Source organism: Oryctolagus cuniculus, chromosome 1, assembly GCF_964237555.1.
Source record: "Oryctolagus cuniculus chromosome 1, mOryCun1.1, whole genome shotgun sequence".
Taxonomy (NCBI): domain Eukaryota; kingdom Metazoa; phylum Chordata; class Mammalia; order Lagomorpha; family Leporidae; genus Oryctolagus; species Oryctolagus cuniculus.
Window position 1 is genome coordinate 234853546 of NC_091432.1, and position 16177 is coordinate 234869722.

At 54.2% G+C, this 16177-nt stretch overlaps 1 protein-coding gene across 1 annotated transcript in view; it reads right to left on the reverse strand.

Moving 5' to 3' along the window:
• The window catches only part of DDX31 (DEAD-box helicase 31), a 69042-nt gene that overhangs the window by 19126 nt on the left and 33739 nt on the right, over positions 1-16177 (reverse strand). Inside the window, exons 15-18 of the mRNA XM_051835359.2 lie at positions 14242-14292; positions 12680-12819; positions 7984-8065; positions 1169-1280 (exon numbers count right to left, since the gene is read on the reverse strand). Of these exons, the coding sequence (XP_051691319.2) occupies positions 1169-1280; positions 7984-8065; positions 12680-12819; positions 14242-14292 (385 nt within the window). The remainder of the gene's footprint in view (positions 1-1168; positions 1281-7983; positions 8066-12679; positions 12820-14241; positions 14293-16177) is intronic.

Here is a 16177-nt window from a genome sequence, read left to right on the forward strand (position 1 = left end):
CCCTCACCGGTTACCTCCTGCAGTTGTGATCTGAGCTCCATGGCGACAGCAAGGACTGTTCACCAGGTGCTACACGTATGTAACAGACACTTAAAACACTGCTGTCCTCCTCAACCTCCCGAGGCCCACAGCTGCCCCACCATCTCCCGGTCTAGAGGCTTCCCCCCTCCCCACACCTCCTGCCTGCTCAGAGCCCCCCAGCGGCTCTCCTTTCACTCTGGGTAAAACCCAAACATCTCCCAACAGCCTCCGAACCCTACAGGACTCCGCCCCAGGCAGGCTCACTCTGTCCGTCACTCTTCACCTCCCTTCCCCACTTTACAGACCCACTCATTTATTTACGATGTCTGCAAAGGTCATCACCACCACTGAGCCGCACTACCAGGTGAGCGTTTTTGTCTGTCCTAACTGCTCATGTGTCCCAAGCACCCGAATGGTGCCCGATTCACTAAGTGTCTGTTGAATGATTTTCAAATAAGGTGTTTCTATTTATAGAAAGAGGATGCTCCGGTGCCCACACTGGTAGGCTGGCCTGAGCTGCTCCCCCACACGGACTAAGACTCAGCACACAGGTGGGTACAGCCAAGGCCGAGAACAGCGCCAGCTATCAGCGGCCCCTTCCCCAAGCGCTGCGCACTGCTCAGAGTCCGGCCTAATGCCTGGTGTTCCCAGGAGCCAGTTTATCCCACAAAGGTTATGAATACTGAGTCAATGCCCAGCTCCTACAGATTTCCTAGGGACTGGATGCAGGGCTGTGGCCCTGGCTCGGCCCCGTTACTTCCCATTTCTTTCTACCTTCAAATAGGAACTGCTTAGCTCTGATATTCCCAGCTCTTACCTCCATCTCTACAACTACCTCCACTGATGTGTCACCTCTCTTCTACCTGGTTTTCACAGAAAGAAAAAAACAGATCCCCAAGATCCAAGCTGTTAGGTCAAAGCTCTGGGCCTGATGTAAGCCAAGGGAAAGCCCCGTTTGTGCAGAGCACGGGGAAGGATGAAGTTAACATTTCATATCACTTTAAAGCCTTCCGTGGCTGCTTCCGAGCCCTTGCTGGTGAGCAGTGATCCCTGGGTGGCCTCTCCACCTCCTCGGGGCACGGGGTGAAGGTGCGGGGCAGCACCCTGCAGTGCTCACGGCCCACAGCCACCCAGGAAGCCGACTGACCTTTCTTTGCCCAGGAGACCGTCCTCTCACTGGAGTGCACGTAATCTTCAAACACCGTCTGCAGGACTGTGGCTCGAGCGCGGGTTTCCTGGGGGCCACCAGCGTGGGGTTTCTGCGAGGACGACGGAAGGATTAGAGGAGTGGCAGAGTCAGCTTCAGGAATAATGAAGCAGTTTATAATAGATTTAATAACAGTAAAACCACACAGCAACCACCCAGGGGCCAGCAAGGGTAATCCTTTCAATATTACCAGGGAAAAAAGGAGCTATGAAGATGTTAAAGTCAAGCAAGGATGAGGCCAGCTTTGCGGGCGCAGGTCAGGGCGTCTCTCGGTTTATTTGCGTATTTACCTGCTTTTCCTCCTCGCCTCTTACCATCCACGCTCAGAATGAAAGACCATTAGAGGCACTCCGGAATCTTCCAAGTCCAAGTCAGGCACTTAAAGCCTCACGGAGCAGAAGCTGTTTTCCAGGAAACCTCCTCTCCACCGCAACCCCCCTCCCGCCCTCACACGCAGCGGCACTGCCGGCTCCCCTTCTCAGAGCCTGCCGGTGACCTGCCGGACACACGGCCTCAAGAAGGCAGCTCCCAGATTCCTAGAGGGCTGCGCCAGCAAGCCAGGTTCAAAGACTGCCCGGGTCTCGGGCGCAGCGCCCCGCTGGACGGACAGTGTTAATCAAGCACACACTTGTTTTGATCGTCTTTTCATTCTCTCAGTCCCCGAACACCATCTCCTTTTCTTTTACACACGCACCCAAAACCAGTGACTTCTACTTTGTGTCTCTAAAACAAACACCAATGTGTGCCACTGAACGTGGAAATGAGATCCAAAGAACAGATCCTCCAACCCACGGAGGCTAACAGGCCAAATGACACCACGCAGCTGGGCGGTGCACCGCGCCTCCCCTGCCGCCCTGAACGTGGGCCCCGGGAGAGCCCCGCCTTGAGACCCAGGCCGGGCCTCTTTACCCTGCAGACGGCCAGGCCTCGGTGCCTGAGTTGGGCACAACCTGGACTCCCGAAGTCTCTCTAGAACAAAGCGGACAGGAGAGAAAGCCTCATTCTGTGCACTGACACTCGTCTCTGCATTAATAGAGACTTAACAACCTGGAAATGCGTCCCGTTAGTCAAATCCCGTTCTCGCTCCCTGTTTGGCTGATGGCAGTCTAGCCGATCTCACAGAACATGGTCCCCCTAAGGGTTCCATCTGCTAAAATGTCAGGAGAAAAGTCACTCAGGAGCGGCGCTACCAAAGTGGACATTTGCTATTGTCATTAACGAGGATTTTTTTCCCCTACCCCTTATCTGATGTGAAATGCAAACTTTTTTTGCTGGCCTCCTTTCGTTAAGCCACCTCCGCAGTGCAACTGTCACCGTCCTCACGCTTTTTTTTTTAATATGAATGTGAAATTAGTGAGGATGCCCTTTCCCCTGGCGGCCAGAATCCTCTGTTATTAAAAAGTAAAGCACTTTAATAATGAAAACTTTTTCCTCTTTTTCCTGTGTTTTAACTGTTTAAAATTAATGAGAAGGGCAGCATGGTTGTCAAAGCGATATTGAAAGCCGGGCAGCCAGGACTGAATAAGCACAAAAATCCCTCCAGAGTGTTAAATAAACAGAGCTGCAGCCCTCTCGGAATCCTTCTGTTGGTTATTGTATACATTCTGTAACAGCTCTCAGAATAGATCTGAGAGCCAGGGAGGCAGAGAGGTTTCAGAATTCCAATAAAGGCCTCAAATTAAAGACAGCCTGGTGCGAATTCCAGGAGAAAATTAAAGAGACCTCAAGCTTAAGTGACAGGTGACTTGCGTCTGTGTCACAACTGTCAGGGGATTTAGTGATAATATGGCAATATATTACAAAGGGCTTTTCTTATTCTCCCCTTTAGGTTTCAAAATGAGGCATCTTTTCTTCCCAGCCCCCCCCAAAAAAAAGGCAAAAACCAAAAATTATACATATATAATGTGAGTGTATATACAAGTAAAATATGTAGGAAGAAAATGATAAAACTAGGTTCACACGTTTGAAAAGAGGAGGTCAGTTTGAGAAGAATATAAGAGAAAGTTAATGGCAGGAAACCCAGTATACTTGGGAGAAAGCGTGTCCCACTCCCCCACCCCACCTCTAGAGATACTTTATTTTAAAATTGCCCCTTCTGAGAATGGAGGAGGTGTTCTGCTGTCTTCTGGGGAGTCTAAATTTAAACTGGAGACAGAGGGGCAGAGCGCACGGCGGCATCTCAGCCGAGACAGGTAGAAGGCTCCCGTGACGCGGGCGGGTCAGCCCCGGGGGACAGCAGCAGCAGCACCAGGCGCTCCCACTCCCAAGGACGCAGACTCAGTAGCGGTTAACGAAGCCGACTTCCCAGCGGTGGGCTGGGGGCAGTCAGGAGAACACGCCTCCACGCCACTGCCCGTGGGCCGGGGGCATTCAGGAGAACACGCCTCCACGCCACTGCCCGTGGGCCGGGGGCAGTCAGGAGAACACGCCTCCACGCCACTGCCCGTGGGCTGGGGGCAGTCAGGAGAACACGCCTCTACGCCACTGCCCGTGGGCCGGGGGCAGTCAGAACACGCCTCCACGCCACTGCCCGTGGGCCGGGGGCAGTCAGAACACGCCTCCACGCCACTGCCCGTGGGCCGGGGGCAGTCAGGAGAACACGCCTCCACGCCACTGCCTGTGGGCCGGGAGCAGTCAGAACACGCCTCCACGCCACTGCCAGTGGGCCAGGGGTAGTCAGAACACGCCTCCACGCCACTGCTGCCCTCGGTGAGCCCTTGCGTCTAACGCCCTCCTGACAGAAGAGCAGACCACCAGGGCTCTGGTCAGCTTTTACCATCTCACAATGCCAGGGCAGAGCCGTCTTGTGAGGGAAACTTTATGGGCATATTTCATGGGCCAAGAGCCCTGTGGGAAACGCGTCTAGGTGTGTGCGCGCTTCGGAAACTTCACGCAATCAAGCAGCAGCAGATGGGTCTGAGTGCCAGCTCAAGCTCTGTGGCTGCAAGCAGCTTCCGGTGGCGACAGCCGCGGGGGTGTGTGTGCACATGCATGTGTGGGCAGGTACATGGATGCACACGTATGCATTTGGAAGCATGTGCCTTGGTACTGCCAACTTCCAAGATATTTGGAAACTAAATGGAAGGATTTTGTTTCAAGCCCTTTATTGCCAAACTGCATTTCACCCCCATGGTCCCTAGAACCTTCTGAGTGCTCCCAGTAAGGTAGAGAGATCAAATTTATTCTCTTTGTAGGTGGCTGAACACTCACACACCCAGACACAGCTATATATATTTTATATACCTAAAAATGAAATATACATTTCACAGATGCTTCTCTTGCTTCCTTTCTGTTCACAGAAGCCCAAAAACGTATGTGCCAAAGGGACACTTCGGGTGGGCTGTGGACTGGGTGCAGAGGCCCAAAGGGACACTTCGGGTGGGCTGTGGACTGGGTGCAGAGGCGGGCATCGTAATGAGGCGAGCAGCTCCCCACACCAAGGCCTGGCTGCTGACGCCACACAAACGCGCCCGGCACGGCCTGTGTGCTGCGGCACTGCCCAAGCGGAGACACACTGGTTGTGTGTGTGTGTGTGTGTGTGTGTGTAGCACACAACAATGCAAAGTTGCACCCCGCACTTCATTCCTTTCACTGCTGACGGGGCGGCTCACATGCAGCGCTTGCTCAGGCTCAGCCCTATGTGATAGTCAGTAACACGATCAAGCTGGCTAAATTTTTCTTTTTCCTTTGAATTAAGGTTACATTTGGTCCAAGAAGCCAGGTCTCTGTCTACACGACACTCAGACTCCAGGACGATTAATTCAGCTGTCTGAGCTAACCAGTTAGAGGGCTGCAGTCAAAGTCCCACCCAGTTATCATTTCTTCCATTTTAAAAACAAAGATCCTCAGACCTTAAAAAACTAGAAAACTCGCAGCGTTCACCTCACCTTCCCTGGGCAGGAGCAGCTGCCCGCCGTCTCAGCACCGACAGCAGGCTCTGGCCCTGATCCGCCCAGGGCCTGGCCGCCCGTTTGGTTCAAACCTCACAGCAACCCCGCGTGGTGGACACTCTTGCTCTCATTTCACAGACGGCAAAACCAAGGCTGGGGAGAAGACAGTCTGCCCACGGGCACAGGGCCATCGGCTGTGAAACACCCACCCCAGTGTGTCTGAGGCGGCTCGCACCCGGGGTCTCCCAGCGGCCCGCAGGCTCGGGAAGTCTTCCAGGCTGGCCTCGAGCCAGGGAAGCGGCTTAAGGAGAAGAATGGCTGCCGCAAGGCCGCAGAAGGGCAGATGTGAAAAAAAGAGTGTGGCTCGCTGCTCGCAGAGCGGAGGGAAACGCAGCCGCTCTGCTCCCTCACGGGGCTCCTGGACGTCCGCACACAATGACCGGCTCCCCCGAGAGACGATCTGAGCTCGGGGATAAAAGCGGTCCCACAGCCAGGCCCACGAGCAGCGTGCCAGACCGGGCTTGATCCGACAGCACCACCTTGTTCACAATCCCACTGCTGTTCTTTCTTCCGCGCGGCAGGCAGATGCGAATGCTCCACTTGCTGCGATGCCGCAGGAGAGGCACCGGGCTGCACGTCCCGAGTCGGGCCTGAATCCTACAGCTGCCACTCAGCTAAGGAACCACCAGGACAACAGTGACGGAAGGGGCACCAACAATGAAAACACCACTGGCGGTGAGCACGTGCGGGCTTCAGGGCCTCCTCACGAGCATACTCTCACCATGTCAACGTCACACGCAAGGAAACCGATGCTTCCAGAGGACCAGGACTTGCCCCAAGTCACACAGCGGGTGACAGACGGCAGCTGCCGATAGCACCCCACGTGCTCCCCTACTGACCCCACAGAGAGGTCCCTGGGAACGCTGGCTACCCGGGAGCAGCGGCGTGCCAAGACCAGCAAGTCCCTGCTTGGTTTCTAGTCGTTCCCTAGCAACAAACTGGGATGTGGACAGGGATGATCCCAGCACAGCACAGCTGAGACGTTTTAAACACACTTGGTTTAAAATAACTTGACCGAAACGCTCACAGCATATTTTTGGGCACAGATACTATTTCCTGACCAAATTTCACCTCTATGAAAATGGCTAACATTACCTTTAAAAAGCAAGTGAGTTTCATCTTCTTGGTGTAGTCAATACCAGTGGAGGTGTGCTGGTACAGAAATAGCTGTGCTTGGGGTGAGGGTCTGCTGCCTGCACCCCACAGAGGCGCCCGGGTTCAAGTCCTGGCTGTATTTCCCATGCAGCTTCCTGCTCACATGCACCCCAGGAGGCAAAGGATGGCTCTGACACCCACCCGGGAGACCGGGATTCAGTCCCCAGTCCCCAGCTGTTGTGGGCAGACGGGGAGTGGGCCAGCTGACGGGATATCTTACTTTCTCTCTCTGCCTTTCAAATAAAATAAAAATTAAAAGAAGAAAACAAAGGTGTACACATGTTCAGAACAGATCATGTGTGTGTGACACACCCAACAGGGCTGGGAAAGCTCCTGCCCTAAGCCTCAGGTCCCTCATATACGAATGGGGCAGTATCTGCCTCACAGGGTTGCTAGAAGGATCGGGGAGGGGCAGGTGCATGAAGAGCTGAACGCGGTGCCAGTCCAGAACACACGCTCTGGGCTGACTGGGAACTCTGCAGTGCAACCTCATGTCAGGGCCGGTCGGATACACTCCTTGCCTCAAGGAGAAGGTCGATCCAGAGGAAGGAAAATCCGAAAGCTTAAAAGAAACCCTGAGATTGATCTATTTGGCTCTGACTTTCCAGCGTGTCCTCAGGCATAAGAAAACAAATGTAAAACATTCAAGAAATTAATGTTTCACAGAGAAGATTACATACAACGCGCGCGCGCACACACACACACACAGGAACTGAGCAGTGGGCTGGAGTGGAGGGACCGGGACTGTCTGCCTGGCAGGGCGGAGGCCTCAGAGAAGGAACAGGCAGGATGCTCGGGCCGGCTTGGGGCTGCCTGCACAGAATCTCCATATGGAACTGCACAGATAATAAAGATTTTTCTTCCTAATGATCGCAACTCGCCTCCTCTGCGGACAGCAGGCACACGCTAAACAATGGATGAACTAAGCGTGTCTGAAGGGAGGCATGGAGAACTGCATGTCTTGCGCTCGTCTGGGAGGGACACATCTAGCTGGCCGCCCTTGCTGGTGTCTGGGGAGGGACCACCACGCCAAGCAGCGGCACTGCCTCCAGACTCATCCTGGCCTAGCCTCCTTGCTGGGGTGCCTGCTGCCGTCTGGCAGGGGTCCAGAGAGGACTGCGGCCCATTAACTGGGTGAGGCCAGCCAGCACATCCAGGAGTAAAGAAAAGGAAAAAAACACACAACCAAAATCTGACCTCTTCCAATGTTCCTGGTTGTTTTTTTAAAGAAGCTTTTTTTTTTTTTTTTAATTATAACTTTTTATCTGAAAGGCAGATATACAGAGAGGGAAGAAGGCACAGAGAGAGAGAGTCCTCCATCTGCTGGTTCACTCCCCAAATGGCTGCAGCAGCCAGGGCTGGGCCAGGCCAAAGCCAGGAGCTTCCTCTGGGTCTCCCATGTGGGTGCAGGGGCCCAAGGACTTGGGCCATCTGCCGCTGCTTTCCCAGGCCACAGCAGAGAGCTGGATGGGAACTGGGCAGTCGGGACTCAAAGCAGCATATGGTTCATATGGCATTCCAGCCCCTCTTGGTCTTTTTTAAAAATGCACATTTTGCTTGACAGAACTAATCTACACACCAAACCCACACCATCCCAAATCGAGAAGCGAGTCTAGTCCGTCAGCGCGCAGGACACATTGTAACGCTTACCTGATTCCCCCTTCCTCTCCCTTGGAAGCAGTCATCCCTTGTCAGAACAGACAAAATGTCTTCCATCTTAACCTCACAGACACTGTGAAGGGAAGGGCAGATCAAGGTCAATGTTTTTGCTCTTTCAAAAACACCCACCATCTTGGTTCCTAAAACTGGCCTGGCCTCAAGCTAACCTGACAGGAAGCAGAAGCGACTCCTCCCAGGACAATGGACAATGCTGTTTTCCTAAGCTCTTGGGAACTGGACAGGAGACTGCGAGGATACCACAGACAAGCCAGGCAGCGGCCCCTGCAGAGCGCCACAGAGCCCCAGCATCCCATCACTATTTCTAGATAAAGCCCGAGTAGTGATGGGAAGTACTGATGCAGCACTACGACTCAAGCAGGATGGAATGAAATATTTCAGGCAGTCTTTCGACGGAGCAGAGAGAAAGAACAAAGGTGGCCAAGGTCCCCACACGGTGGGGGGGGGGGGGGGGCGGGGGGGCGCCTCAGCCCAGGTCGGGGCCTCGTGGAGGCCGTTGGGGCGCCACCGCTTCCTTGTCCCACCTGGGGGATCCTCCCCGTGCGGCCTCTCGGTTACCCGGGGTGAGGAACGACTGGGCTCCGAGGAATCCGACGCTGCATGCTAACAGCCGGAGCCAGACTCTGGGCTTCACTCGCGCACACACGGGAGGGCTGGGAAGCCCACACTGCACAGCCGTGTGCAAGCCCACGGGTTCCAGCGTGGGGGGCAGCCACGTTGGAGCTCGAGCCGCGGGAGACAATCTGAGCTGCTGGGAAGATACCTCTCAGGGAGAGGACCGGGAGGCGTTCTGGGCGAGGAACAGATCATAAGGAGACAAATGACTGTGTTGTATGTGTTTCTGGTAACTGTAACAGGAAATTACAACATGAATGGCAACTTCTTCGGTGGGAGAAGACAACCCCTCCCCCAGAGGTTCCTGACAGGCTGTGAGAGAAATGTCACGCTGACAGCCGGTTCTCCGAGAAGTGTCATCTCCCGGCCCCCGCCCATCCTCTTGGCTGCCGACTCCCAGCCCTTAGGGTAGGTGAAGTCTTCGTAGCAGTGCCAGTCCATCCATCAGAGAGGCAGGTCCTGGAGGGTGGGGGCACGGGGAAGATCACGGATGTTTCTCAGGAAAGCAAGGTGTGGCAGCTGCCTCTGCCTCGCGCCTGGAAACCCGAAAGAAGGGGAAAGCCGAGCCCGCCCGCTCGCTCGCTCGCTCTCTCTCTCTCTCTGGCTCACCTCTACTTGTCACCTTCTCAGGAAAAGGGAACATGAGAACACAGTCCAACCTTGAAGCAGGGAGAAAGGGAATCATGCTGTCCACGCTCAGACACAGAGACCTCAAGCCAGCGCCAGGGAGACCTGGCTTTCCCAAGGGCGTGTGGCCACGGGGCCCTGTCTTGGGGGAACAGGACAGAGAATGAGCGGAGTGATGCACAGTTTAAAAGGGCCTTCTTGCTATTTCTAAGAACTCGCTGCTTCTGAAGAACAAAGCAAATCTACTATGATTATTTATGGTCGTATCAACGGATCTGAATCACCTCACCTTGCTATGAAAAGAGATAGAAGCATAAATTCCGGGAACTGTCTCACGCCTGATCTAAGAAATACACGTTTTGAGGAAGCATTTACATTTTAATAAACCAGTGATGACTTTCATTAGAAACGCACTGAAAGGAGAACTGGGAGAGTCAAGAAGTTGGCGAACGCAAATCAGCCAGCATGCAGAGGTGGAGTTCTGAGCGTGCAGAGGTGGCGTTCTGAGCGTGCAGAGGTGGAGTTCTGAGCGTGCAGAGGTGGCGTTCTGAGCGTGCAGAGGTGGCGTTCTGAGCGTGCAGAGGTGGCGTTCTGAGCGTGCAGAGGTGGAGTTCTGAGCATGCAGAGGTGGAGTTCTGAGCGTGCAGAGGTGGCGAGGCCCAGAGCAGCTGCTCTCCTGGCCTGTACGTGAGGGCGTCCTTCACCCAGAGGCAGGCGGCCACGCTCTGTGCTTCGGCCCAGGACCCCGCAGCCCGCCTCTCAGATTTTCAGGCACAAACATACATGTTTTCTTCTTCCTCCTCCTTTTTTCGTATTTAGGAGTGTACCTTTCGTGTTCTAAAAACGTTCCAGTCTGCTGTTTCTCACTGTATGTTTTTGTTAACTAGTTCTTACTAGATTTTCGAAAAACACTTCATTATTCGAAAGGCAGAACAGAGACAGAAAGAAGTCTTCTCTCTGTTGGTTCACTCCCAAGACGGCTGCAACAGCTAGTGCTGGGCCAGACCGGGAGCCAGGGACTCCATCTGGGGCTCTCTCCTGGGTGGCAGGGGCCCTAGCACTGGGGGGACCACCGACCAGGACCCCCCTAGGTGCGCTATCAGCAGGAGGTCGGACTGCAAGCAGAGCAGGCAGGACTCAACTGGCTGCTCCCCTGTGGGATGCCAACAGTGTGGCAAGCAGTGGCCCCAAGATATTCTTTTACAGTAAGTCAAAGAAACAGCTCATACAGATATACGAAGCAGTCTTTCCTCAAACAGAAACTGCCAGGTACAAGGCTCGGCTACGACTAACCACCCAGATCTCCTGCTGGGCGGGCAGTCTCCAGGGCAGACCCCAGCGAGGCAGGCTCACGGGATCAGTGATCCCACCTGCCCCCAAAGGCCCAAGTCTCCTCCTCCTGGCATTGCCCCTCTGTCCTCACCACGGCCGCGTCCTCAGGGTCCTCCAGATGTCTCCTTTGTGAAGTGGACACTGTGTCAAGTCTGACAGGAATGCCTGCACTACTGCACAGACAAAGCCAGCACGGCGATGGCTGCACTTGCTGTCTTTGCTTTGCCGAGATTTACCTGTGCTAACTACTGATTTTCCTTTCAGTTTTAGATGCCATCAACCTGAGCGTGTTTATTAGAGAAAAAAGTAAGAAGCAGGCGCGGCATCTACCGCTATCTCTGGTGTTAGACGCTATCATCTGCCTGCGGAACTGGGATCACTCATTTTTCTGGGGGTGATCACATCCAAGTGACCGGGCACAGGAGGGCATCCAGACAGCTGTTGATGGAAAAGGGTGGGAGAAGGGACCGTGGGTCTAGCCCGGGAGGAGGAGAAGCAGCCGCGGAGTGACGGACAGGCTACCGTGCAGCTACCACTCAAGATTCCCAAAGTGCTTTCCCAGGTCCCGAGTTCCTCTGACAGGAAGACCACGTGTTGCGGCTGAGCTTCCAGCCTTTGAGAACGGGGAAGGGAGGAAGGCAGCCAGCCCCTTCCTGGAGAGCACCTGTCGGGGTGGTGGTGGTGGGCTGTGGCCCAGACAGTGGAAAGGCCACAAAGAGAGGTGCCAGTCGGCCTCCAGCCTCTGGGGCCTTGGCCCTCAGCTGGAGAAGCAGCCCTGGGTAAAGTGTTCATCCATCAGTCTCTTCCAGTCTGAGATTGCTGCCGCAGACTGGCCTCCTGCCTGCCCCGGTGCTGAAGGATGGGGGCACATCTCGGAGAAGCCTCGGCGCACAGACGCCCGTGCTAACAACCCGGAAGGAGTTCTGAAAAGTCGGAATCAGCGTGAGGGAGGGCTCTGTGGGCGGGAAGCCTGGCAGGCACAGCTGGGGACAGGTGCGCCCGCCTCTCGCTGGTGGGTCTAAGTCTGCCCCTGCTCCTGTGGGCTCCCTGTAGCAGGGCCCTGTCTGCCTGGATGTATAATGCAAGGATTTTCCCAGTTTTGTACTTTAGGGGGAAAAGGTCTGTTTTATTTGATGTTTTACACAAAATACAGGGGTGGGCAAAGAAAACACAAGAAATCGGCCGGCCCCATCCTGCAGCACGGCTGAGACCCATGCCCACAGCACAGCCTGGTGCTCAGTGGCACCTGGGCAGCCGTGGCCGCTTCTGGGCGCGGTGTGTACCGTGCCCACCACCCTAGACAGACACAGGGCTGTGCCTGCGTTTCCCATCATCGTGCTACGGCCGAGCAGAAGAAATTCTTTAAAGCAGGTCGGTGTCAAAAACTGCTCATGGCTTTAGGTGCCTGCTCACTATCAGGGTCTGCTATTTCTGGGGTTACAGACTTTACAGAAAACAAAACAAATCCACTTCCGTGGCCCAAGTGAATTATTTCCGCGTCAGCTCCCCTGCTGCACCCGCGGGGTCTGTGGGCCTAGGGTTAGAATCTGTCACCTGGGGGACGTGAGGAGCTGCCATCTGACTGTGTTACACACAAGACAGCACCAGCAACGTCCTGGCTGCAGATGGGCCCTCTGCGGTCCATTCACCCTGAAACCATTTCCTCCCTGGTTTGTCTGCGGGGAGGGAGGAGAGGAACTGTGTGAGGAGCACAAGGCATACAGGCATACTTATTTACTAGGAGACAAATCAATTTGTTAATTCCAAGAAATGGAACCTGCTTGTGAAAAAGCTCCGTGAGCTGCTGTGTGGGTGTGCTGGGCCCTCGCTGTGCAGGGGAGAGAACTCAGACCTCCACCTTAGAGACAGTGGAGTGCAGCGGATCGCCCCGCAGCGGAGCCCTGCGACACGGGGAAGCCTGCCATGTGCCGACGGTAGGAAGGGTTTTAATTCTTGCCACTGGCTATTCTGGGACTCACTTAGGGATCACAAGGGTTAATGGCTCTTTGTCAGCATACAAAGCCCATCCACTGCAAAAAGCGACAGAAAGTTAATTAGGTGAGATCAGCCGAAACTGTTCAGGTTTCTGACTCACTTGATTTTGTGAGAAGCCAAGGAGTTGACATATTCTGCCTCCGAAGGAGCCAAAATGAGCAGGCTGCTCCCGTGGCAGCCAATCCGGGCGGTTCTTCCAACGCGGTGGATGTATTCTGCAGGTGAAGACGGAGCGTTGTACTAAAAAGGGTAACAAAAATGAAGGCATTCATACATCAAGGGACTGCCATTAATTGGAAGTGCAATACCCCTCACCTGCCTCCAGGTAGCCCAAGAATTAAATTCTGGTGCTATGGTTACCCTAACACAATCACAAGGAGAAGTCACTCAACCCTGAAACTCCCGGCTTCATTGGAAGTAACAAGGCTCTGACACGCAAACGAGAGCAGTGGCCAAGTTTCAGAACAACGCCATGTCTTCCCGTCCCAGTATCTCCGTTTTAATTTTACTTCTCCACAGGTCTCTTCATTTTCCTATCTGCATCTTTTCACTGAGGTGACTTCAAGGGGAAAATGTAGGCAGGTGGGGGTGAATGTCTCCAGGACTACCCACATGACCTTGGCCACTTCTCCCGCAGACCAAGCAGTAGAGATGAGGAACACAGGACCCTGGACGGGGAAGGGGTCGACTGCTCTGCTGGCGGAGTCCACCTCCACTGCTGGGCCCCGGGAGCAGCTGCATCCGCACCCCTGCGGCAGAGGTGCAGGGCAAGCACGGGCAGGAGGTGCCTCTGCTCCCGCTGAGGGAACTTCTGACGCGGGCCAAGGGCACTCCCGAAGCATTTCCTGTGACCTCTGGCAATCACTCTGTCTTCATCAACAAAGCAAAGATCAGAGGCCAAACATGACCGAGGTCACTCCAGTGCAGGAAACTAATCAACATTCGCATGTGAGAAGGCCCTAAGTGGTCAGCGTGGTCTCTGGTCTCCTGCAGTTAGCACTGTGCCTAGCTCTGATCTCCAGGTGGCTCTGCGGCCTGCAGGGAGACCAGTTCCAGTGTGATCATCTCTGGCGAGCAGATCAGACTTCCTAGACAGAGGGAGGCATGCAGCTCCACTTAAACTGAATAAGCAGGCAGCTGTTCCCTGGTCCACACGGAAGGGCTTAAAAATACCATCGTGGAGACGAAGGAAAAGAAAAAACAAAACCAGACCCACTAAACTGTAATGCTAACACCCGTGCCCTCTGGCTACGTGCTAAGGCTAGAGGTGTGTGAGAGACTGTCAGGAACTTAACGGCTCCCCAGGTCAATGGGCAGGACACAGTTCTCAGGACAGCTGAGCCGTCTCCTCTGGTCACAATGAGGCCTCCCAGGGGCCCGCATAATTCCCGTTATGTTCAGACTGTGGGAACTTCAGTTGGTGACATCAATCAGTGTGGGAGCAGGAGCGCCTGCCGCCTCCTCCTGACACCGCATTCCGGCTGCTTTCTGCGGCGGGCCGGTGGGCCGGATGTCAGAATTGTGCAGATAAGACTCGTTGCCGCCTGGTTACCAGGGCAACACCCAAGAGGGTAATAATAATTATTCTGGTTAAAGCCAATGCATCCGCTCACGATCATATAGGCCTGCCTCAAGCTCACACCTTAACAACTAAAAAATTACCTGAACAATCCACGTGACCTGAGGGAGATCTAAGCCTCGGGCTGCAACGTCCTTCAAAACAGAAGAGAAGATGGCTTTAGAACCAGGTTTCTGAACCTTTTTTGGGTCATGGAAACATCTGATAATCTAGTGCTCATCGGCCCCCTCCCCAGGACACGTACACACACACACACACACACACTCACACACCCCCCAACTCTGCAAACAACTGCAGGGGGCCCGTAACACATCCGGGTTCACCTGTGTTTGCAAACTCTGGGTAGGGGCAAGGGAATGGATTCCACAGGGCAGTCCAAGAACTTCAATGTGACCTCTGTGAGTGAGGGAGGCCTTGGAAACCTGCAGCATGCTTTGCTGGCCTACATCTAATCCAGAAAGCCACTTCACGATGAACCCACTCATGGGTTATCTCTGTCAGCACACCTCACACCGCATCACATGGCATCCAGGTCTGCGCCTGCTCTGCCACCCCTCAAGGTCTCGGTGGCAGACAGGAGCTGCCAAACAGCGACTCGGGACTCCGCCTATTAGCCCCAGAGAGCAGGAGACCAAGTCCTGCCCCTCTGAGAGCCAGCCATGTCAGAAAGCAGGCCAGGGCTGCTAATCACCTCAAAGACTCACCCAGACAGCTGGAAACTATAAAGCAATGGCGAGTCATGTGTTCCTTTTCAACTAGTCAATACCTGAAGAGCAAAAATTCTCCGCGCTCTAGCGTCTCTCCATTCTGAGAAGACTGGGCAAATGGTAATCTCTGGATGTTTCGCAGAAATACGCACTCAGCATTGACTCAGGAGCCACTGTCAGAAGGAGACTGTCCCCAGCTGGCACTGCGCACTCAGACCAGACCCTGCATGAACACTCCACCTGCATGATCTGGACGAATCCTCAAAACAACTCCTCCCAACAACGCCTGCTCCCATCGGACAGAGGAGGGGAGCAAGCTCAGTGAGACGAAGCTACTCATCCGCAGACAGCTAAGAAGTGGAGGCAACCCTCAAACCCACAGTACTGCACCCCACCATCAAAAAAAGGCGCCGTGTGCCTCACACGCTGCTGGCCAGCATGGAAAGCGGTACAGGGCCCTGTGGTGGTGAGCCTGGTAATGTCCAGCGAAATCACATTTGCACTTGCCCTTCAACCCAGAACAAGCTCCCACCTAGAAATCCACCCAAAGACGCACCAGCACGGCAGAGAGTAACGGACGCAGGAGATGACACGCTTCCGCTCTGTGTGTGCCTGCAACCTGGAGAGAACCCACCGTCCGCCAGCAGCAGATGTGGCCAAGTCCTGCCCAGTCAGTGTTGGAGTTCTGGACAGAAAGAGCTAGACTTCCTTTACCCAACCTTTACACTTTTGACTGAGATCACGCAATGCTTTGACGTAATTAAAAAGTCCTACAATAGGAAACAGAGGGTCATCTATGATGTCTTCTTGTTGCATTTTGAACCCAAGTTGAATCAGGTGTCTGGATCCAACTACCAGTTTACAGCAAATATGAGAGAAAAAAGGAAAATGTCAAACCACACCAGGAAGACATAATCAGCCAAATCCAAATGTAGAATTCGAAACAACCAAACATCTGGTTTCTTCAGAAAATTCAGGGGCATGAAGAAAGAGTAACAAAACCCAGAAACATCAACCAGGCAGCTGGACAGATTGATGGACCAACTGATGGATAAATCAGTAAGCGACACCCTGAAGGAGGCTCACAAAACTGTAAACCACGGGGCTGGCCCTGTGCTGTGGAAGGTTAAGCCCCCGCCTGCAGCGCCTCCATCCCATATGGACACCAGTTTGAGTTCTGGTTGCTCCACTTCTGATCCAGCTCCCCACTAATGTGTCTGGGAAAATAGTGGAGGATGGCAAGTCCTTGGGCCCCTGTACCCACGTGGAAAACCCAGAAGAAGTTCCTGGCTCCTGGCTCCGGCTTGGCCCA